The following is a 24,740-nucleotide window of genomic DNA, read 5'->3' on the forward strand; positions in this document are numbered from 1 at the left end:
GGTCTCCATGCGTCACACACACATAAAACATGTGTCATTCAAATTGAGGAAAACACAAATGATGATTAGAATTGTTCTCGCGAGTGAATCAATCATTGTGTGATATTTTGGCTCCTCGTCTCCACTGTCCCAACAGGTTTGGTTGCATAATGAATTTGATAAAAAGGAAGAAGATAAACATTCAAAGGAAGAAAAACAGACGTCATACCACCGCAACCATTTGACTGGCATTAGGATCCGGCTGGCACTTTATTACGTTTTTAACAAAAATGTGTGAATAAAAAAAAGAAACCACAACGTTAACCTCGAGATTAAAGCTGCGTTTTCAAATACTGGAAAGAAGAAGAATAAAACTTGGTTATTGCACTCTGTAATATCAATATATGAGAAATTAGCTTCCGAGCCTCAAGCTGCCCGAAGGGCTCAGGAGCTTTAATACTTTTTTTATCCGCTGATTTTTATTTAAAACACTTTTATTGCATAAAACCTTTCCATAGTTGTTTCCACATGACAACAATTCAAACACTGTACGCAACGTTACAGACACACAATCACATGCTTTTTGTGTCTTTGGCTGACTGGGCCCTGAACAGCTGTTGTTGTAATGCGCATTCAGACCAGCAGGCGGCGCCGTGTCGTCATATATGTGTGCACATGTATTAATATGAGGCCTTCTTAATAAACATGCGGAGATATCTGATGATGCGTCTAATGTGACACCCGGGTACGTGGATCACTGCCTTCGTGCTTTAATGAATGGAAACTTGTCTCTCTCGCGCGCGCGCGTGCGTGCGCGCGTGTGTGTGTGTTAAAGTGACGACACTGCGGAAGCTGTAGCTAAACACAAACACTTAGTTAGTATTTCATTTGTTAAGAGGATTCGTCATTATTGCCACAAAAGACAATGTCGCGCGTGTCTGCGCATCCACGCGCGCGCGTCCACGAGAAAGAGCCCGATTGTGATAGAATTGTCTTTTTGTGTTTAACAACAGCGGGTGTCGCTCCAAATTAAATAGTTGTGTGTATCTACGTGTGTTCTCCTGCAGCAGCCGGTTTTTTTTTGTTCTTTTTGTTCAGTTGCGTAACTGTCAGGTAGGTTATTATAATGATGTGCACGTTGCGACCCCCCCCCACACACACACACACACACACACACACACACACCCTTCCGCCCAATCCAATCACACCCTCCCCCATCCCAGGCAGAATTACGTGTAGGGTGACGTTGGAGCATGCGGAGGAGGGCGCTGGGCAGCACCACTTGGACCGGAGAGGACCGAGCGCGTTTCATTCCGGCAGCAAGGACGCATCGGAGGGACCGAGGGCGCCGAGCCGAAGCCCGCTGAAGCCCGTCGTCTCCTTCCACGCGGCGGCCGAGGAAAACGGGTCCGGCCCACCGGGGAGTGTCCGAGTGGCTTTGTGCGGGGTCGTGAGCCTTCAGAGAGACAGGACGGGGGGAGAAAAGAGAGAGACAGACAGGAGGGCCGCGGACCGACCAGGCCAATAACGGATAATGAATCACGGTCCAGTCGTCGCGTCGCATCTGGCGAGCCGCCGTTGACGCGCCGATCGGTCGCGTTCTTCTTTCTTCTGTCTTCGCCGCGTCAGTTCGCGCGGACTTCTTTTGTTCGCCACGAATCCCGAATTCTACTCCGTTTCATTTGTTTTGCCGCTGTGAGAGAAGAAGAGGGAGAAGAAGAAGAAGAAGACTCCGTCTTTCCCCCAGCGACCCCCCCCCCCCCCCCCAACCTCCCCCCCCTCCCCCCCGAAGAAGGCAAAAAGGAAGGGAGATGAATTTCCAGTCGGGCGTCCCGGGCTCAGGTCTCTCGCAGCAGTCTCAGCCGGCCATGCCGACCCCAGGAACCGTGCCGGCGCAGGTCCCCGTCCCGGTGCCCCAGTCCATCCCGTCCCAGTTCGGATCCGGATCGTCCGCCAGCTCGGGCGCCGGGCAGTTCGGTTCGGGCACCGTCTCGGGCCAGGCTGCCCAGCCGGGCTCCGCGGGCTCGCAGTTCGTTTTGTCCAACTCGGCCGCCATCCGGGCGGAGATCCACCGGTTCGAGTCCGTCCACCCGAACATCTACGCCATCTACGACCTGATCGAGCGCATCGACGACCTGGCCCTGCAGAACCAGATCCGAGAGCACGTGATCTCCATTGAAGGTGAGCGGCGTTGGGGGGAACCACGCTGGGGTCTTTGGTGCTGCCCATTCATTGAGGGAGTGGGGGGGGGGGGGGGGGGGGGGTGGGGGTCTCTGTTTCCTTCCTTAAACGTACACACTGTTATGGTCACATAGTGTCAACAATCACACTTTGAGGTCGGAGGTTGGGGGCGTGGCTGAGTCCCCCCCCCCACACACACACACACACACTGCAGTGTCCTCCTGTGAGGGCCCACAGTCCTGAAGGGATCACTTTGTGTTGAGCAGCCCATCCAGGGCCGCCGCTCAGTCACGTGTTGCATGACACTAATGGACAACGGGCGAGACAAACGTCTCGGGGGGGGGGGGACATCGTCTGTGAGTCCGAGTGTAACCCGCTGACGCCGGAGGGACGAGAGTGGCTCTAAATCCAGCTACAACAAGCCTTTTAAAATCAGTTCCTCCCCGTTCCTTCATCCAGGAAGTGTTACTTAATATTTCATATTTCTAGAATCCGTCCAGCAAATTTCTCGCATTTTCCGTACCTTCGGGGACCGACCTCGTCGGTGAAAATGAATCCTCGTGCGCTCTTTGGGATTGTTGCGTAATCTTTCCAGTGAAGGCGTGTCTTGATGGGACAACACAGCAGCCTTTCATTGCTTATCTCATAAAAACATAACGCTATTGGCTTGTGCTATTCCCAAATTATTCTTAATGCAAGTACTAGTTAGGATTTTAATTCAACACATCATTTTCTTTCCCAGAATGCCTTGCAACAACCCCCTCCCCGGGTGTTCTAGTTAGTACGAGTGAGCCAGGATCACGTCTTAATGTCACTGCACCTGGTTGTTCTCATAACAGGACACATGGACCGCGTTAGCGTCTGCCGGAGCAGAAAGGCGTCTTTGTGGGACGTTTCGCTCACCGTTCCATTGGCTCAAAGGCTTCTGGGGCGCCGCATGATAAATGTGGCGCGTGGGGAGGACAGATGTGCTGTGTTTGGTCAGGTATCCCCGCGAACGCAGAGGCCCCGACGTGTCGTAGCGGCTGCATGGTGCACACGCTCATACGAAGCGTCACGCTGGCAAATGTTTAACCCCAAAAGCGACAAAGCGGCAGCAGGAATATCCGCCATGCTCCCTCTTGCTGTTTATTCATGGATCTTTTGAGCACACTGTTAACCTGCTTGGGGTCACCTTTGACGCTGAGTGTATGAAGAATGTTGTTAACTTGATATTTCTAAGCGAATATCAGCCGGCTCAAGAGGGTTTTGATGTCCCCGCAAAAAAAAAAAAAATACCCCGGCCGCACCAGCTTTGAAGTACATACTGGTGCTTTTTTCTTCTTCTTCGCGCTTTTAAATGAGCCGCAGTCGCCTTAATCACTGTGCCGCCAGGAGGCTTTGAAGAGCTGCAACAGGCCGACTCGTGTTCACCTGCAGCGCTGCTCCTCTTCAATGTTGCATCATTTCAGAGTCTGTTGCTAAGGAACCGGTGGCTCATGCATTTAGCTGGAAACGGCAAAGAACGCAGTGAATATAAATCCCGATCAGCATTATTACTACGCTTTCCCTGTTGTTTTGTTGAATAATGAGACCTTTTATACGATGGTGCAGAGTCCTTCGGACTTTTCCTCTGCACTGACGGGTATTCAAGGTTTTAATTAAAAACTAGACAGGCGTTTATTTGGTGATAAACTGGAAATGTAAATAATAAAAAGAAGTGCTCAGTGGTTGGCAAGTGGATTCACCGTTGAAGAGGATTTGTTAATATTCCCAGTAGCTTGGATAAGCAGCATCTGTATCAGGCTCCCCCCCCCCCCGGGATGGGGGGATGGGGGGTAAAATGACCCCCACATAAGCTCCCACTTGCCACCGGGTGCAGTTCACAGGAAGCACCGAAACATGGCGGCTTTTAGCATATTCGGCACGGAGGTCCTGAAAACAACCAGCGCTCCCGTCGTAGAGCAACAACGAACGGACAACCGGGCGGGTCAGCGGGTCGAGGGCCGAAACAGGGCCGACGACGTGGGACCCGAACGACTGGGAACCGTCGCTGCCACGATGCTAAAAAGGACTCCGAAATCCCCGGGATCAGATGGCCGGCCTGCCGGAGACCAGAGCCGTCGCTCCATCGATCAGACAGCCGCTCGGCCTCATCCGTCAAATGCTTTTAGCCGCCTGGACGGCGACTTTATTCTGGGGATCGTTTTTACGTCTGGGCTTCTACGCGACTGCGTCCCGTACAGACAGATTGACTTACACCAGCTACAAGATGAGCAAAGATGGAATTAATAATAATATGCAGGATTAACCAATGCATGCATCATAAAAAGAATAAAGGTGTACAGTGTATTCTGTTTAATTTTGCCACGGCAATGATTCCGATCTCCGTGCCTCGTCATGCAGTGACGCTGACGACGCAGCAGAAAGGGACGTTGACCATCTGATTTATTTCGCCGTACACACGAGAAGTGAGGCTTGCAGCACAGCAGCGGCCCTCCGACGTATGCGGCCAAACTTCAACCGGCGAGCTGCTGAGTCACACGCCGTGGGAGGGAAACAAGGCCGCGCATAAGAAGAGGAAAGGCCGTCCATGCACATCACAAGTGGTGCTCTGCCTGCTCTGAAACAGTCGGCATAATGAATTGTTGGAAATAGCGAGCACATTCCGATTTATTCAGCAGAACAAGCTAATATTAAATGTGTTGTTTTAATGAGGCTTTGGCTGGTGATGTGAAGGGTTTTTGTTTGAAGGGGATGAATGCATGAGCGGATGTAAATAGAAGAAAGTCCGCTGCGATGTGGGGACAGATGTGCTTTAGCTATTTGTCTCAACGTGAAGGAGCGCTTCATTTAACCGTGTCCCAGGAATAGTTTTGCAGAAGCAGTTCTGATTGTCTCCGTGGTTCATGTCATCAAAGGTCAATGAAACACACCGTCTACCATCACAAACAGCCAAACGTGTGTTTATTCCCCTTTTAGAGGGTTTCCCCGTCATCTGTTGTCAGTGTTATGATGTCGCTCGCCGACAGAGAGTTCAATGTCAGAGGAAGGGCAGCCGCCCAAACGCACTGCTGCTCAAGAGGGGTGCTTGGGATTTCACGACAGGAGAGACACAACGGGACATTGTGCCGACACTGGCTGGACGCTCGCGGCTCTCTGTGCGTCTCTCCTGCCGTCCGTCGGCGAGGAGGGCGAAGCCGAGTGCTCGTCCCACTGCGAGGATGATGATGATGCATCTCTACATCGCCGCGGCGTGATACTCTTGCCGTCATGACGCTGCAGAAGTCGCCTGTGATCCGCTTTTTGGGTTTAATTCAACGCTCAATACTTAATAATCATTCATTAAACGTGAAATTACAGGGCGAGTTTAAGGAGGTTCTGAGCTGCAACCGACGTGTGCGTCCGTGTGTGTGTGGTTTTGATTTGAGGAACTGGGCTTACCGTTGTCACTGTGGGCCATCTGTGTTGGGGGGGGGGGGGGGGGAATGCCGCGGCTACTTCTGGCAAGTGCCGACTCCACAATGTGCTCATTATATTTCAAAGCCCTGTCTGTGAATATGGATCAGAAACTGTTATAGAGTTAGAGATGTCAGTCAATACCGCCAGCTGTGCCGTTTACGCGCCGCGTCAATATGAGTTGCTGTTAATGTGGAATGCTGGTGTTTATAGAGCAGCTCGGTAAGTATTTACTAGTTGTAGATCGTGTGCCCAAATAAAGCCGTACATAAATACATCTGTGAGGCGTCCAACTGGGGCCTGTTCTTTATTCACTTAGTCTCCTCGCTGAGTCACAGAGCAAGCACAGATTTATCCGTGACACGTCTGAAGGACGAGTTAAAGCATCTTCCTTGGGAGGGGGGGGGGGGCACACGGCGACGTCCACCCCCGACGCTTCTCCTGCCTGCAGCCCCCCCAGCACGGACAGAGCGCCGCACTTGCGTTTATAAATGTCCTTCGTATTGGTTTTTTTTTATACAAGTTAGGAGGCTTATTAGTAAATGACAATCCACACTGTCACGCAAGTACTTCAGAACAAAAGGCTTGTGTGGAAGAACATGCAAAACGCTGGATGACTTTTATTTTGAAACGGAAGAAAGGGAGTAAAAATGACGACTAGTGCAGATCGTTGATCCGAGAACAGAGGGTTTAGTTTCCTGAATGTCCTCCTCCTTAAACGTGATGCTGAAGTGGTGGTACGAGTACTAAGATGGAGTTGAAGTGACATAATAATATAATATAGTATAATAAAAACAACACAGATCGCTCGGCAGAAACACACCTGAGATCCACACGCAGCTCCCTCGTCAACCTGCTCGAGCGGCCATTGATGACGGCGTAAGCTCCTTTTTGATTTCCCACCCGTTGGGAGATGTTCACAGACCCCCCCAATAGACCGAAGCGCCCGCGGCGAGTACCGGGCCCCGGTTTAATCCCCCCGAGCCGGCGCTGGAAGGAATACTTGCCATCGGCGTTGACGTCACACGTTTATTCTGGGGAGCGCTGTAGTGACAGACTTCACCACCCCCCCCCCCCCCCCCCCCGAGCAGATGCTCGCCAGATAGCGGCATCGCCACACGCCTGCCGCCCAAACGGCGCGTAGATGAGACTGCCCGAGAACGCTCGCTCCGCCCCCCCCCCCGGCACCCGCCTCCGGGTCAGCGGAGGACGAGCCGCAAACGGCCTCGGGTCCGGGGGGGGGGTCGGGGGGTCGGGGGGTCAGAGTGCCATTTCTGCCCTGCTGTCCCCTCCCTGCTGCAGCACCACGGCGTTGGCTCATTGAGCGCGCCGCTGTCCTCGACGGCAGAATGTCCTCCATTGTGCTGCTGGACAAAGGGCGTCTCTCTGCTCCTGACGGACAGCTTCTTCTTCTTCTCTTCTTCTTTCTGTTCTGCATGCGGAGGAACGCGGCTGAGCTGCTTTGGTTGGGCTACTTTTTAATAAATGGAAATTTCGAGCAGCCCCAATCTCTTCTGTGCAGAAAGTACGGGCTGGTTTTCCCTGACTGTGGTGCAGTTCTGGTCTGACGTTCTATTTGAGCCACTGGGCTTCTGGGAGAGAAGCAGATAAGTGCGATCTGTGCTCGTTCCTCCTTAAACGACGGAGGAAGAGGAAATCTGTGTGTGATGTGACATGGACTATATTTGCTTTCTCACATTGAGAATTAGGTTATAACCCGAATGGCCGATGGTGAAACGTATAAAATACAACACAAAGTCACCATGAGGAGCCGCGACCACAGTACCTCTCATCCAATCCATGCACGACATTTATTTAAAGCAAAAAGAAGAATTTTCTGTTTTTCTGGTTTTGATGGATAATAATTGGCAGTTTAAAAAAAAAAAAAACACAAACCGCCCGTGTGGGGAAACCGTTCAACTTCTAATATGGCTTTTTTAATGAAGTTAAGTGAGCTGCTGAGCTACAGATGTTTCTGTTTGAGGCCCACGGCTGTTATTCCACAGTTTTTCTTTCCGCGTAAACTAAATGTTTCTTAGTTGCAGCTCCAGGTGAACAAATAATTAGGAATACGTGCGACACACGGTACCTAAAAAAGAAAAAAGGCTCCGCCAGCGGTCAGTGGATTCGCCGTAGGCCCCCCGTTTGTTCTTTTTGTGTGCATGGTCCGTGTCCCACGCCGGGGGGGCTCGTGTTTCCTGCCGGTGGGGCAGGGCTGGAAGCAGATGGCCGCTGACAGAGGAAGGGCTTTGGAAAGCAGCGAGCGAGCAACAGATGGAAAGGCGCATATGCCTCCAAGTCCCCTCCGCCTGCCAGCAGCCCCGTGACTAACTGTGGGAAGATTCTGGCCCCATCCGGGTCGGGGATGGACGGGGGGGGGGGGATCACGCTGAAGAATGAAGTGTCCTTAGAAGGAAAATGGCTCCCTGAGAGCAGCTTGTATCTGGAATGTCAACTAATTGGGGCTGAATAGAGGCAAAGAGGTTTTTTTTTAATAAAACATTGTTAAGAAGAGCGAGCGGTGAGCTTGAATTGGTTATCCAGTTATTTAAGGAAAGAACCTCGGTTGCCTCTGAAAACTAATCTCACACGGGGACTTTTCTGGCCCTCAGGGAGCACGTTTTATCACTGAAGAAGAAAAAACCGAATACAGGAAGCGTGGAACATGTGAGGCCGTGATGCGGCCCAACATGGAAGCACAGACCACGCAAGCGAGGGGGCGACTCCGGCTCCCGGAGACGAATAGAATTGAGAACACGGCGACTATTTAAAGGTTTCAGGGCGGCGGAAATTAAATTCCCTCCACCAGCTCGGGGGATCGTCACAGTTCTTCTGCGTCCGTCGGCCTTCCTCGTCTACTGCGTCCAAACCAGTTTCAGCGAGGACGAATGCGCTGCGTCACGCGCGTCCGCGGGGGTCCGTCCGGCGTTTGCTCGTTTGACCGGAGCACCTTCCGGCGGGCGCTTCGTATCCTGAAGACGGCGTCGGCGCTCACTCGTCGGGGCTGAGCGTTATCAGCCGGCTCCTGCATTCCTGCTGTAGGATGTCACGGCTTTCACGGTGTTGTGGCTCGTCCTCTGGCCTTCAAAGGACCCGCTCGGCGGCGTGCCAGCTGTTTGCTCTTTCCTCTCGGGTTTTTGCTGTTGTTCCCGATTGTGGGAAAGTCGAGACGATATTAAAACCAATGCTCGAATGGTGAATCTGGAGGTTTGGTGTTTCCGGTGTGTCGCTTTGTGGACGGTGGTCCTGTGGAACCCCCCCCCCCCCCCCCAGAGGGAAGAGTAATGTGACCCCTTTATTTACTGTTCATACCCCCGCTTCCTGCTCTCTCCCCTGCCGACTGGAAGAGCCCCCCCCCCCCCCCCCCCCCCCCCCGCTGGCCGTGACCCGGGAACGTGTCATTTGGTGGTGTATGTGAACCGCATGCACAACATCCCCCCCCCCCCCCCTCCCGAGGAACACAATCGCAGTTCCCCCTTTTTGGACCACACATCTGAGCGCGGGGCGCTGGGAACGCTTACTTCCTGTGGCACTGAATGGCGTCCATTCTTTTGGCGGCTGACTCAGAGACCTCTTGTGCTCGGATTCAAAGACCCACAGGTGGCTCCCAGGATGTGCCGTCGGTCAGCAGGTCGTCTCTTATCCAACGTTTATATCTCCACTTCACTCTTGAGCTGCACGCTGGTATTTTCCTGATACTTCGTACATCCTGTTTGTCACACGATTGAGAGGAAATTATTAGAATGTCACGATCGGCCTCAATGCAGTGATGTGTTTTCACCAAATGGAAATGTTGTGTATTTTCTCCCACATGCACAAAACTGCTCGTGGTAATTTGGGTCACGGCGGTTTGTCAGTATTTGGAAAGTGGACGCTACTATATGCGATAATACTTAAACTACGGAACATTATGACATATGAGGACATTTTGTTTCCGTCTAGCAAGCAAATAACCACCTGTGCGGACCCATAATGCATCATGGCCTTGAGGTTTTAGGGGGTCTTGTTTTATCTTCTCCAGAAGCAGAATGATTAACATCTCATGCGTGTGGGGAGTGTGATGACTCCATTGCTGCGGTATTTGCACATGTGAGTGTTCGTCGTGAAAAGGGGAGATAGGACGGCTGCCCTCTGATGGACGAAAAAACTGCAGCGCTCGGCAGCAAGACGCCATATTTATCTGAAGGTTCAGCCAAAACAATAGCGGGGGGGGTGGAGGGCACAAGATGGCGAGACCCCACGGGAGGACACGCACACGGAGGCTGGAGAAGTCATTCAGCACGAGATGTTTTCTTAATGCGACGTTACTGTGGAGATTTGGAAGACAAAGGCCACCAGAGCTCCAACGCCGTGCGCCAAGCGCCGTTTGCTCCCTCCTCTCTTTTTGTTCTAGAGCCGCGTTTCTGATTTGGGACGTTGCCATGTGAGCCGAGCGGCCGCGTGCCCGAGTTTCGCTACGAGCCGCCATCGTCCCCGCTCAGGGCTTCTCTGCAGCTCTGGGTTTGGATGATGAGATTTCCCTCATCGAGGAGTCTGGCGTCAAAAGTGCAGCGTTCAGCAGCCTCCCGGGAGATGAGCCCTCGCTGGTTTTGGGTTCGGGAAGCGGAACGAGCCGCCGGCCTCGAATGAAATACTGTACAAATACTGAGTTACGACACTTGTGTTGCCACGCGGTGCATCTCAGGCCTGCTCGTACTCTTGGGCCCGTTCTGTATTTGGAGCATTAGAAGGGGGTGTGGAGAGAGAGGCCCCCTGCTGCTCTGTGAAAACCCGGCGAGCCATCGGAGTCCATTTCGCCGAGTTAAGGGACATTTGTTACAGCCAAAGTCGGTCGGCTCGGTCCGACGAATTGTGCCTTTTCACGCGTTCGGCTTCAGGAGACGCTTTGCTCCGGAGATGATGTCGCCTGTTGGCTCAACGAAAAGTGATTGGCAGCTGATGTTGGCCCAAGCGAAGTCAAAGCCACATTTTTATCAGTTAATAAAATAAAACAAGCCTTCCTGTGGTCTTTGCATGCCAAATAGGGCGGCGTGGCCACGGTTAGTGCTCCACCTTCAAAACGGATCCTCGTTGGGTCGCCGGACGTCGCGCTCTGTGAAAAGCCCCTCCGACCGAAACCTTTACCCCGCGGAGACAAACGCGGGTCGTTTTCTCATACGAATGTCCCGCGCGGTGGGAGACGCCACGCGCGCTCTACTTTCCCGGCGTGAGCGCCCTGGTGGTGCATCTCGGGCGGTGCAGATCTGGCGGCGGACGGGTGGGCGGCGCCGTGTGTTATATAACACGAGTAGGTGGCTGGAGTAGCTCTGCGTGTGTGTGTGTAGGTGTGTTTGATACTCTTTGGCTGTGTGAATCTACCACACACACACACACACACACACACGGCCTGACCTGAGTGTGTGTCGGTTGGGTGCAGCAGCGAGAGGAGATGGATGTAATGAGCGCCGGGGTTGGTGGGGGCGGGTGAGGACGTGGTATTACAGCTGTGCTGTGTTGTGGCCGGGGGGTCGGGGGGTCGGGGGTCGGGGCGGTTGGGGGGGACTTTGAAGCTCTTTACGCTGTTTGCAGGATCAATCTGCACCATTTTCTCTTACAGTAACCTCTGATTGTTTGTGCTCCGTCCTCTCGGTATCTCTGCAGCCCCTGTGCAGATAATGGCCCCTGTATCGCACAGACTGCCGGCCTCGACCTCTTTGTTTGCAGCCGGTCCAGGACTAGACCTCCTCGTTTCTGACAAAGAGCGGATCAGATAGTCCCCCGAGGGCGGCTTGACCCGAGGTTATCTGAGCCTGAGCCTGCTGGTCCGGCATTTCTTCTACAGATGCTGTGTTCCAGCACGCTATTTGTCCTCTAAATCACCCAGACAGGTGTGTTCATCCCGCTGCACTTCCTGAGATCCAACGCGAAAGCAACTCGAACCTTTCAGTAACACTCAAACATGAGTGGAGTCCCTTTCTGGATCCATTAAGAGGAGCACATCTCCGCATGCACACGGGCGAAGCGTGTGTGGAAAGTAGGGTGTGTGTCGTTGGACGGACCTCATCGCGCAGACAAACACAATCAGTCAATTCATGTATTCAAACGTCAACTATTTAATCCCTATTTAACAAATGAATGCCTTTCAACGGTTACCTTTGACGGCATTTCCTTGTCGTATACGAACGTTAATTGAATTTCTTTGCGCTTCACGATACATTTTTCATTTCAGTGTGGAAGAAGTCGGCACATCGTGTCTTATTAGTTTTACTAATAGTTTCAACGGCTTGTTGCTCGCAGCAGATCTGCAGGAAGAACTGAGCGAGTGAATGCGTGATGCACGCTGTGATCGAGCTGCTGTGCCCGTGAGTCATTGTGCATTCTTCTGGATGCATATGACCCGTGCTCAGCAATGCAGCGCCACCGAGAAGAAGAAGCAGCAGCAGTAGCAGGCACGTAAAGATAATGAGTTAGGAATCCAACTGATTACTTCAGTTGGATTCCTGCATGTCATACTTTGAATTCCTCATACCGGGAAGCAGTTTGGCATATTTGCTGGTGTTCTACAGAGCCCGACTTGAATGTCCTGCATAACGTGTCCTCTTGTCTCCATCTGGAGAGATCAAATAACACCCACGAGCAACACTGTGATCTGGAGGCCGTCTCAGGAAGATCTCAAGTGTTCACAATGTGGATGTGATGACACCCAAGAGCAATCGTGTTTGGCAAAGTTGACTTGTTGATGGAAAGCCGAGCTGGTGAGGCGATTGTTGGCTGTCAGAGCTGCAAATGTTGCCTGTTTGGATACATTTGATCATTATTATAATCATTTTTATGTTCGGCTGCTTTCTAGAAGCAGAAGGGGGGGCAATGAAAGTCACCTGATCGCTATTAAAATCTGATGCAAAACCGCCAAAATAATTCTATTCTGTCTGCAACGAAAAGGTTGATTTTACGTCTAAGCTTCTACGTCTGACATGGTTGGCTTGTCTTTTGTCTTCTTACAGAAATGTTAAAATTGCAAACCGCATTATCATATCACTCGTGTTCCTTTGTAATGAGCTCATGAATTATTCATTTTGCGCGTTAGAAGCATCCTCGGGCTCCTTCGTGGAGTTACCTCAGACAGCCTGCAGTGCCACTCACAGGTGTCAACACAGCGACGCCGTCAACCGAAAGCGGCGATTATTAAACTAACGAAGCAAAAACGTATCCGCCGCTTGGTGGAAAGTGCCAAACCCGGGATGATATTCGCTCGGATAAAAAGAACAACGGCGGAATAATCAATGACGAGAAAGCTGATACCTGCTGACAGCAAACAGCAACGAAGTAACTCGTCTCCATTTGGCAGAAGAGCAGCTCTGCTACACGAACACTGATTATTGTACTGAAATGTAATCTCCCGTCCTGCCGTTGATCTCCGAACAACTATAAATTAATATTCTTCGTCATAATCAACTGGGGACACAAGCCTGACTTGCATGGGTTCCATGGACAGTAGCATATGATGATAGTACTGAGGCTCACTACATTACACATGTGTGTACACATATAAGCACTATTGAGTAACCACTCGACTAATTTGTTTTCAGCCTCACATCTATTAGACTTCTGATCCATTTGCTTTGTTTCCCTCGCTGCCTTCGGCCCGCCGCGATGGACTCACCTCTGCACTGCGCAGGTGAGCCTCACAAACACAAGCCGACATCTGTTCACCCCCCCAAACACATTGTCGGGTGTCGGGATGTGCAGTTGTGTCCACGGGTGGAAAACCCCGACTCCGATCCAACCATGAGCCTCCTAATGTCCTGACTTGACTCATTTGGCTTTCTAATCGGCAGAAGAAGTGCAAAAAGGGAGGGATGGGGATGGGATTGGATGGGATGGGGATGGGATGGGGGGGTGGGATGAGGATGGGGAGGGATGGGGATCGGGATAGGATGGGAATGGGGGTGAGGATGGGGATAGGATGAGGATGGGGATGGGATGAGGATGGGGAGGGGATGGGATGGGGGTGGGATGGGGATGGGATGAGGAGGGGATGGGGATGGGATGAGGATGGGGATGGTGATGGGATGAGGATGGGGAGGGGATGAGGATGGTGATGGGATGAGGATGGGGATGGGATGAGGATGGGGATGGGGATGGGATGAGGATGGGGAGGGGATGAGGATGGTGATGGGATGAGGATGGGGATGGGATGAGGATGGGGATGGTGATGGGATGAGGATGGGGATGGTGATGGGATGAGGATGGGGATGGGATGAGGATGGGGATGGGGATGGGATGGGATGAGATGTGATGGGGATGGGAATGGGGATGAGATGTGATGGGGATGGGAATGGGGATGAGATGTGATGGGGAGGGGATGGGGGGGTACTGCATAGATTTCCATGAAAGGAGAGGAGCATATAGCTCTTATAGCCCAGGGCGGCTTGTAAGCAGGGCAGCGCTGATGATGTATTAAACGGGGGGGTGGGGGGTCTTTTCTGGCTCTTCCTCTGCAGCACGCTGATTGCTCATGGTGATAACCTCCTGAGAGGGTCCCAGATGGGGTTTCCAGCCCCTCAGCTGGCCCACTTCCACGCCACTCGTAACACGTAGCAATTTGTCCAATCCGCCCGCGCCTCTTCTCTTGCTAAGCCAGCCATGTAATTATTGTGTACGTTTTTCGTCCGTCCCCCCCCCTCCCCCCCCCCCCGGCCCTTACAGACATCCAGCATGAGAGGAGTATCTGGTGCTCCTCTCGTGCTGGATTTCGAGTGGCGGGAAGGGCTCGTGAAATGGGCTCGTTGAAAGGCGACGCTAACATTGACGGCGGCAGATGAACGTGAATTAAGAGACAAACAAACCCTGCAGTTTACTTTACGCAGGAGCAGCAAAAGAACAAGAAGGCCGAGGAAAGTGAGGCGAGCAGATAAGGATTTGCCACCTGCCTGTCAGGACGCGTTGGGACCCTCGATTCAGCTCCATTGAGGGTCACAAGTAGCATCACAGCATTGCACATCTTCCCTGGTGGAAACTCAACGCATGAAAGTGTGTTTCAGGAAACGCCTGCAGGCTCATAATGAGACTCGGTCGTCCGTCTGACGACTTTATGTTTCCTGCTTTTTATTAAAGAAATAATAATTGTAAAGGCTCAAGAAGAAATCCCAAGCGAACAAACTGTTCTGATCATTTGTTCCTCGTATCTTTCTTATATTGAGTGTTAATAGAGTCCACACTTTGCCATTCATTATTTGCAACTATGCAAATATTTTTCATTACTTTCACAAAGCAACTTGTTTACGTCTCTTAATGACTTGCAGCCTCACAAACAACCGCTAAAAAAAACAACTTGGTACGTGATAAACAACGTGTTGAGGACAATAGTTTTATTTTGAAAGGTCAATTTTAGAAACCATCTGCATCATATAATTATTTATTTTTTGTCAATTCTACCCTCTCAAATCATTCAGCCTATTTCAGTGAAGGGCAGAACAGACCCTCCCTAATTTAAGGGCTCAGTGCAGCACTGTGCTGCGTGTCTGCAGCCACTCATCTCTGCATGTGACAGATCGTCGGCCCTTGAAGGGATGTATGTGTTTTTAAGTGATGATTATCACGTTCTATTCTTACACTTCTGCATCGCTCGATTTGGCCCCCAGGAAGAAAAAAAACAAACAAGCCGATGGCCCCCTTGTTGCGTCTTAAGTGTTGTGTCGGTCCACCCGGGTAAACAAGTTGTGGAGTGGCGTTTTCAGCCCCGAGATGATGATGCAGGTGCTTTAGTTTCGGCTCTGATTTGGAAATGTTTGTCTGGCTCGGTTCTTGACCAACAGCTGCCAGTCGAGCGGCTTCCAGAAATGATCAAACCGATCTTTAGTTCATATGTTTGTTCAAAGTGAAACGCAAACCAGTCAGTGTGTTCAGTGCGAGAAGAGCATTGTGAGCGTTTTCATGCCGTTCCAGAGGAGCATCCTCTCCTCAATTGTGTTTTTGTCCGATTCCCAAATTCAAGCACCGCTAATCGACTGACTGACTGCTGCTGAAATAGGATCATTTCTTAAAACAAGCCCCATGATGACTAAACATTGTTACTCTCACCCCACAAGTGTCAGTACGCTAAAACCGTAAACGGAGTGTGACCATAGTGGCATCAGAAAAGATGCTAGATGTTCCACGAGTGACCCTCGCGCTGCGTTGATCACAGGCCGGTCGGGACTCTGCTGCTTGGAGCAGTATTTGGGAAAATTGGCTAATTTATTTAAGTACACGTCACAAGCAGAAGCAGATCAAAGGAGAAAAATGACTGATTATGCTCCTCACGCGCGACGTCCTCGGCAGTCAGATGCTGTATTTGGTGTAATTGGCTTGAAAAGGGTCGAGATAACAGAAAGAAGAAGAAACCGCTCGTGTTGGCGGCCGTGCTTTGTGATCCAAGGGGCTCCGGTGGTTTCTCGCTGCTCGTCCAGCGCCATCTACACTGTCAAATTCGGCTTGTGAATAAAAGGGCTGACGGAGGGGGGGGGGGGGCGGGGTCACAGGTGGTGCAGGTGCAGATGTTAGCCTTTCACTAACATCTGCAGCGTCATGCTCAGACTGGGAGGGTCATAAATTAACACAGAACCAACACGGCAACTTTTGTGAGGGCTCCTTTTCTCTTCTTCCTCTTTGTTCACCACTTCCCTCCCTCCCTCCCTCCCTCCCTCCCCCTCTCTCTCACTCCGTCCTTTATGTAATCCGGAGAAGATGGAGATGACTGTGATGGAGCCGATGCCAGCGTTCTAGGTGATTCATAGCGTCCCCCCCTGTCAGGGCTCAGAGTCTCCGTAATGACGGCAATTTAGCTGAAATTGAGGAAAGACGCGTCCGTCTTTGCCACAATCCGTCTTCTCACTTCGGCACTGCAGTGAACACTGTTTTTCCCATTTTTGATTTGCCACATTTCCGTGTTTTTTTCCCGACAAATTGGGGGGGCCGGGGGGGGGTTTGTCAGGCTCTCCTGCGCGGCGTTCTTTCAGCGTCACATGAAAAGGGTTTTCGGCAGAAACATCTCTGGAAAGTCCTCCTAAAGTCTGAGGAAATAGAAGCTGATGTAAGTCTTTCCACACGAGTAGAAGTTGGCGCTTTGGGCCCCGATGATTCGCTCTGCCGGCCGCCGAGTGTGAAATGAGCTGTGACGTTGGTTCTCCCTCTCACGCTCTGCCTTTGGGCCGTGTCCCATCCATCCGCTACGCGTCCTCGCCGCCTCCTTCGCCCCCTTAATTGTTTCAAACTTTTAATTATCCACAGCGGCGCTTACGTCCAACTTGTTTTTCCGTCTGGCTTTTCCCTTCGATATCTGTCGCTTGGAGAAACAGCGGCGGTGGAAAGCGGCGTCTCGCCCCACACGAATCGATACGTGTAATTGAATGGCTTTGTGACCCAGCGCTTGCGTTGCATCGACGATGCAGCAGCGCTGCCGCGGCGTCTCTTCCGCCGGCTAACGAGCGGCCTAACGCGAGCGTCCGGCCTCCTCGGCCCGGTGGACGCGACGAGCAGGAGGCGAACGGGACTCGGCCGCCCGCCGCCGTCGCTCGCTTCCTAAATCTGCCTCCCCGCCCCACCGTTTCGCCGCCGTCTGGAAAGGACGCCAGCGGCCGGCCCGGGTGGCGGGATTAGAACTCAACGGGGCTCGGAGCGCCGCCAGGCTCGGGGGGGGGGGTGTCCCTGGAGGGGTTTAAAGGCGCTGTGTGGTGTCGGAGACGCCATGTAGCTCATGTGGCAGCCAGAACGAGGCCACGAGGACAAATCGCTGCATCGCGGAGAAGCGTTCCCTCCGGTTTCCCCGTCAAGCCGGCGAGCCCCCCCCCCTCCTCCCTCTCTGGCGGTAACCACATAAATAAAGCAGTTAAGGTCAAAATGGAGGCTCGGGCTCCTCGTCTCTCATCCTGCTGTTTCCCCCCCGGAGGAGAGCCGCTGTCTTCCCGCCGGTAATGAGGCTGCTAGCTGCCTCGTAGCTGCAAGGAGCCCGCGTGAAGACGCGCTGTACGCACGTATCGGCCGCCACGCGCTTCCCTCCTCACTAATAATGCCGGCGCTGCCGCGGCTGACGGAGAGCGGCGTTTCCGGTGGAGTCCGTCTCCGGCCTCCTGTCGTTTCCTTTCGGTGCGGGTCGGTGACGTGCGCGGCGAGGAGGCAGTGATCCCCTCCGTGGCTTCAGTGAGGAACCTTCATGACAGCGTAACCCAGATGGACTACAGGCGGCGCGGTGACACCTGATTACCTCGGCTCCTGCGCCTGCTTTCCATCATAACTACCAGTCAGGACTAGTTGTGTTTCGTTTCCCGGCGGTCTGCGGGGACGGGAGGCGGCGACAGGAAGTCGTAAAGGGCCGTTTCGGGCGCCGGACTTTTGCGACCGGCCTTCGAATGTGAGCCACGAGCCGATAAACAGCCTCTGATGGACCTTCACCTCCCAGGAATGAAACACCATCTTTAGAACGCAGGTCTGTCAAACCCTGCAGGATTCCCATCGCTTCGTGGTTTCAACTCATTTCTCTTTCTGGGGACTCGATTTCTCCAACATGACACTTTGAAGCTCTCTGCACACGGAGCCCTTATTTATCTATTAACCTGTTGGTCAATAAGGAGTTAAATGCATGAATATTTCTCTGAATAAGTAGTGATGAGCTTCAAACAAAGAAGGGGACATGACCCCCGTGTCCTCCTGCACACTCGTCTCCACCTCCGTCTTCACAGGGTTTCATAAAATACGTCTTCAGTAGAAATGTGTTACGTAACATTACTGTTTTTCTTTCTGGTCCCTTATTATGGAAACTGTGTTTCAGACATTTTTTCACATAATTTTGCTGCAGAATTCGTCTTTTTTAATCTTCACGAGACAGAAAATTGTCTTGTACCATTTTTTTTTGTGGGCCGTGTTGAAAAACGCAGAACATGAGGTTCTTCCTGTTTCTTTTTTTCTCACCACATCACAATATCGACGTTGCTCTGACCGGAGGGATAAACACAACCGGGCTCCTCAAACGAAAAAAGAGTTCATTTGGCAGTAAATTGCTGAAGTTTGGGATGAGGTAACACGTCCCTGCTGCTCGCCATAGTAACGCCGGCCTGACACGCCGCCGCGCGCGGATCGTTTGGTCATGTGGCGGTTTGTAAGAAGAGGGGAAAAACAATACGGCTCGTCTGTCCATAATGTATCGCTGGTGTCTCACTGTGGAGGCGAGGTCTCCCTCCTCCTCCTCCCTCCCCTCCCCCCCTCTCTCCCTCGCTCTCCTCCCCCCCTCTCGCTCTCTTTCCGTTCTCTCGCACTCTGCGAGGGTGAACGTGGGCGTGCGCTCTGCTGAATGTAGACTAGAAACGAGGAATCAGGGGATGCAACAGCCATGGAAACGCCGAGACGTTCTGACAGTGGAGCTCGTTTGTTAGCGGACCTGCAGTGTTTCAGCTCACGCTTCAGTAGAAAAGGCTCATCGCCCGACTGCCGCCAGGGCCCATTCGATGTCCTCCTCTCGATTAGGACCTTTCTTCACGCTGATTCGTCCTCCCACCGTTGTGCGTGTGCGTGCCGATGTGTGCGATGTTTGCTTGCATAACGTCCCCCTTTGCGCTCTTCCTTCCTTCCATCGCCTGCAGCCCCCTGCTGTGATTTGTGCGGCGAGGGGCTCGACAGCGGCGACACTGATGAGCGCCGCGTCGGCCTCCAGCCACGCACACACACACACACACAGACACACACTTGGACAGAGTGTTGGCATTGATGAATGCAGCAGCAGCTGTGTTGAACTGAATGTTACTTGTTCTTCTCTCTCTCGTCTCCCCGGGTGTTTTTCCTCCTCTTCTTCTCTCTCTGACACAAAGCCGAACAGCAAATAGACGTTTTTCCAATTCCCCAACTCGCGTTATTTTCTGATGGGGACGAGAAACGCTGCTGGGCGACGCCGTGCAGGAGTCACTGCGGACATTTGAAGGCTTTTGGTGCAGCTCATTTCGGTGTTGATGTGTGCACGTTGAATGAAACCCGATCTACGGCAGCAGCGTAGCGTCACTCATCCAGCGTGTGGGTTTGTTCTTGTTTTCACTGTGTTCACCGCTGTCACTTAGCAGGTAAGTAGCTCCTGTTATGTAACTGACAGGCTGCTAATATGACGCCTCGTTAGTGCTTTTCAGGCGATAGTCGATAAGAATTCTGACTGGCCGTGTTTCATTCCAGCCTCATTTCTACACTTACGAATTGCTCGGGAGGTAATTTGGATTTTAAATGATGTTCATCCGCCGCAGCTATTTGAAGACGATCTCCACCCGTTAATTCTCTGGCCTACTTTGGGAAACTGCGGCAGTTTTATTAGTTCCGTCGGCTCAGACGTTGATGGAAAACCGTGTGTCACAGTTTCATCGTTCGGATTTGAGCGGGACGTTTGCTCTCTGAAGCGGACGTAGAAACGGATTCACCAACGGAAACAGAACCGTTGTGTGAGCGGAAAAACCAAAATGCAAAATATCGCCTCGGCGCTTAAACAGGCGCGGGGGGGGGCCCCCCTTTGGGGTTGCCACAGCGACCGGTTGCCCGTAGGATGGAGTGGCGGGTGGGCGGGTGGTCGGCGTGGCTTTGTTGGGCCGCAGCAGGTGTTGACCGGCGAGGTGGGGGACGGCAAGGCGACATGTTGGGCACACACACACACACACACACACACACACACACACGCACACACACACCTGGCCTTCGTGTGGAGGCCGGCGGCGGTCAGCGAAAACGTCCCGATCAGCGACCGCCCGCGCTGTCTTCTGTGGAGCGAATGTGATAAACGGCGTCTGCAAACATTGTCATTGTTCCCGAAAGGCCAAATCATTTGTAAGGTTCCAGATTATTATCGTTCCTTTTAAAGAGCAATTCTTCTGCCTTTTATAAAAAACTTCATCCCCTCGAGGCCAAAATAACATCTCAAACCTTTTAAAAAGACCAAATATTGACGATTAGCCATTGATCGGCACCAGGTTTGATCAGTATTTGAGTACTTAAGTACTCGGATACTTCACAGCATCCAAGCGTCACACACGCGAGGCTGCAGAATGAACGACTGGAATAAACGTAACGGTCTCACGGTCTCACTCCTCTCGCCCTCTTTACGCACGCGTGGGTACGACGAGCCCAACCTGGTCGATTCCCACGTTGCGATGCATTAATACGTTTTGCGATGCATTAATAATGTTTGCGATGCATTAATAATGTTTGCGATGCATTAATGGGCCCGATTAGCATTCCGCTCCCCGGTCGGCCGTCTTTTCTCTCCCGAGCCGCCCCGGTTCATTTGAGCAGTTCCTCTCTTCTGATGGCGAATTATTCTCATCAGTTTGCAGCTTCTCTGCTGCACGCAACCCCCTCCTCACCTCAGCCATTTTGTTCTTACTTTGAGTGAGAGGCCGATCGACAGCGAGAGATGCCGGCGAGGATGCGTGGGCCAGCACCCCGCTGATGAGCCTCTTATGTAACATCCGTCTTCCACCGTCCACAGCGGGCACGGGGGGGCCGCGCCGCGCCCCGCGTTGCCACGGCTGGCGTGCGGGATGCGTGCGCGTTGTCTTCAGGAGGATTACACACATGTGGTGAATGAGAGACGTGTAAAGATGTTGTCAGACATTCAGTTCGACGGGAAGTATGACGCGGTTACCGTGGAAACGTCCATGTAAAATGTGTCTGTACTTTTCTATTTCTATTTGAGATTCTCTCCACTTCCGCTCAGCACGAGCAGGAGAATAATGTCCCTCAGCTCGTTAACTTTATGGATTCACTCTCCAGTCGAGAGTCTCTTCGTACGGCACCAGCGCCCCCCTGTGGTGACGCCCCGCCACCGCTTCACCCCCCCGGGGGGGACTTCTCCTTTTGACCTCTGATGTGCAGCTCTGCTCATACAGCTGACGGAGGAGAAAAGCGGGTCTGCCGCATCAAATCGAAGCAGCGGCTACAACAGCAGTCGCTGCTTCAAATTGTATTACCGGCGGGCTGCGGGGGGGCCAGCGGGGGGGGGGGGGGCAGAGCTTATGTCGGGATTTATACGAATCTCCTCCGTTTATTGTGTCAAAGCGGCGCTCGTCCGTTGGCTGTAGCCGCCTGTCCCTCCTCCCGGCGCTCCGATGCCGTCACCTCTGCGGTTATTATCCAGAGTCTGAGTCCTCATTCGTTCTGTTGTGTCAATGAGGACTGATGGTTGAAGCACTTTCCCCCAAGTGACCCACTTATTTATCTGCAGATGTCCCTTCTCTCACATCCAGGGCTCCTTCTTTCCCGCCACGTTTTCTGGAAAGACGGCGTCTCTCCGATTGTCGCTTTTAAAGGGCCCGCGACGCGTCGCCGCCCTCACGCCGCGCGTCGGTTTGACGTCTCAGGTTGATGAGCGCCGACGAGCAAATCCCCACGGCGGAGGGCCGCGCCCGAGTTCGAGCGTCCGTCGTTCGCGACGCCGCCACGCGCCACATGGCCACGGAGCGAATACGCCTGGACGCCGCGATGGACGGAGTTCAGGTCCGTAGGAGGTGGACGGAGACGTGCGGCGGCTATTTACAGGTGGAAGGAGGGTGATCAACGATCCCGCTCCCACGTACTTGTGGTATTATGGCGGTTTACTGGCGGCCAGTGACTTACTCTCCTTTCCTGACCTTTCCGCCGCGCGCCTACGGGAGCGCGGGCCGAGCGCAAGGCCACGCCACACAGTCCAACGTTGTCGGGTTTTTTTTAGAGACGACGCGACAGAACATCCACTCGGGTCGCCCGTCTCCCTTCGCCCTGCTTCTGTCGCGCGCTCAATGGCCGCCGAGCTACAGCGCTTCACTCGGCGGCCATTGAATCCTCCAATCTAATAACCTTCGGAAAGAAGATTCTCTCGCCAAGGGGGGGGGGGATTCGTAGGAGCTCAGAGCCCACCGGGGGGGGGTCAGACCTCCTTTCATCCACGCGGCGCCCCTCCAAGCCGCCGCTCGCGGTGACGGCGAGCTACTTTCCACAGCGAGAGATTATCGCTGCGCGTGATGCCGCCTGAACGATGAGAGAGTCGTCATCTGACGGGAAGATGGCGTCGCTCTTGTTCACTAACGCATCGAGGTGGAGTGTCTCTCTCGCTGTGTACGGGACTCATAGCCGAGAGAGCGGATGTGCGTCTTGTTACGCAGAGATCTGAGACGCCGTCTCTCCCCGCTGGCCTTTTTTTTTGTATTTGTCGTTCCCGGAGTTCTTCATCAGCCCCAGAATGCACCACGAGATGGACGAAGGGAGTCTGAATATGACGATCATGCCGCCCGTCTCATCGGCACGCGGGCGCACGCCCCCGATCCGCCGGTTCCGACTCGATCCCGACTCATCTGCCAGAAATAACAGCAACCCCCACCCCCCCACCCCAGCTTTTACGCTGACCGTGGCTTTTCTTTTAAACGGCCTCCGACGCGCTGGAGGTAAAACAGGGCTGGCGAGCCACCTTTCTTTCTTCTGTTTGTTTTTCTGCAGTAACTTTCCACCATCGGCCCTGAAGCAGCGCCGTGTTATCACACACCCCCCCCCCCCCACACACACACACACAGCGCTCACACCTGTCTTATCCTGGAGCCCAGAAATAGTGCACTGCAGCAGCGTGCAGCCACGTGACCTCAGAAACTACAGCGCCTGTGGAGAAAATAGCAAAGCCGGCATCTCCCACAATTGTAAATCAGGCCGTGGAGGTGGAGGTGGAGGTGGAGGTGGTGAAGGTGGCGGCGACGGGTGGGGGGGGGGGCTTCCCCTGGATTTCACAAACCTCTGAGTGTTGTGCGGTTATTCATACGTGACGGAGCACGGCGTTACGGCGGCGCCGCTCCCCAGGAGGTGTGGGAGCAGATGTGTGCGGGTGGAAGTTAAGGAGCAGGACTCCCTCCTCCCGGGGAGGCTGCTGGAGGGGGGGGGGGGGGGGGTAGGTGGAGGGGTTGTGGGGGCGGATACGGGCAGATATGATCGAGTTAAAGATGAAGAGGAGGAAGAGGAGGAGGTGGAGGAGGAGGAGGAGGACTTGTAGGTGATCACGTCATTTCTGCAACTTAGTTTTTTTTAACTGAAAGCCGAGGGCTCATTATGGCGCCTGCTTCACTACACAGGGGGAGATATGGGATGCCTGTGGAGAGTGTGTGTGTGTGTGTGTGTGTGTGTGTGTGTGTGCTCCAACACAATCAACCTCAGCACAATCAACCTGGGCGGCACGGGGCAGGAGGGGAAATCAATTGCTGAAAAGCCGGCATGGATTGAAGGTGTAGGAGGTTCTGACACTTCAAATCTCAACGAGGCAGTAAAAATAATAATGCGCCGCCGTGCGCAGCAGATATTCTCTGCAAAGTGCATCGCAGGGCTCTCGAGCGCGACGTATTCCGCTCGTGCCCAATAAATGCCGTTAATGACGATTTTAAATGCGATGTTCTGTGCAGCCAACCGTCGGTTTCAGGCGGAAAAGTGAAAATCGCTCCAGCTGCAGAAATGGAAAGAAATATCCCAACTTGGAGGTTTCATCATCACTTCGTGCCCGTTGAAAGTTGCTAACTGAACTCGCGGGAGTTATTAGATAGATCTGCTTGGTACGGCAGATATGTGCCTCCGTTGAACTGACTGGATTCTAAAAGTCCCCCATGTCTAATAAAGAGGGCTTGTCAGCTTCTGGCAGAATTCGATCTCCAGGCTGGACGGAAGTCTGAGCGGGTCGAGTAGTTTCTGTTTAGATGAATATCAGTTAATATGATTTCAACGTACATTTAATTCTTTCCCTCCAGCGCGAATACGCAGCCCTTGTCTCTATGTGATATCTGAAACAGGCTTATTGCCCCCCGATGTCCCACAAAATTGCTTCATACGCTTCTTTGAACCTTTCTTTTCTTCTTCTGATTCTGGTTTTGAAGGCGCTGTTTTTTTTTCTTTGAGCTTTACGGCTTCATAGCGGATAGTTTCCCTCGTCAGTGTGGGAACCTGACGGAGCCTCTGCGGGCGGAGGGGATGGAGTCAGAAGCGATGAGCTCAGCACGCCGTGGAGCCCTGTGATATCCTCCACATTTAACATCCAATGGAAGAAAAAGAATGAAACCCACGTTTCTATACTACTGTGAAGTGTTTCTCAACATCCGACTCACTCTCAACTCGCAAATTAACAACTGCATATTCATATTTTATATTTGCATGTT

General features: G+C 52.7%; 1 protein-coding gene across 1 annotated transcript in view; it reads left to right on the plus strand.

Moving 5' to 3' along the window:
* The first annotated feature begins 17 nt into the window (after positions 1-17).
* Positions 18-24,740, plus strand: part of agap3 (ArfGAP with GTPase domain, ankyrin repeat and PH domain 3) — an 85,592-nt gene continuing 60,869 nt past the window's right edge. Inside the window, exon 1 of the mRNA XM_078099935.1 lies at positions 18-2,160. Coding sequence (XP_077956061.1) covers positions 1,791-2,160 — 370 coding nt within the window. The 5' untranslated portion in view covers positions 18-1,790. The remainder of the gene's footprint in view (positions 2,161-24,740) is intronic.

The sequence above is a fragment of the Gasterosteus aculeatus genome, chromosome 3 (assembly GCF_964276395.1).
Source record: "Gasterosteus aculeatus chromosome 3, fGasAcu3.hap1.1, whole genome shotgun sequence".
Taxonomy (NCBI): Eukaryota; Metazoa; Chordata; class Actinopteri; order Perciformes; family Gasterosteidae; genus Gasterosteus; species Gasterosteus aculeatus.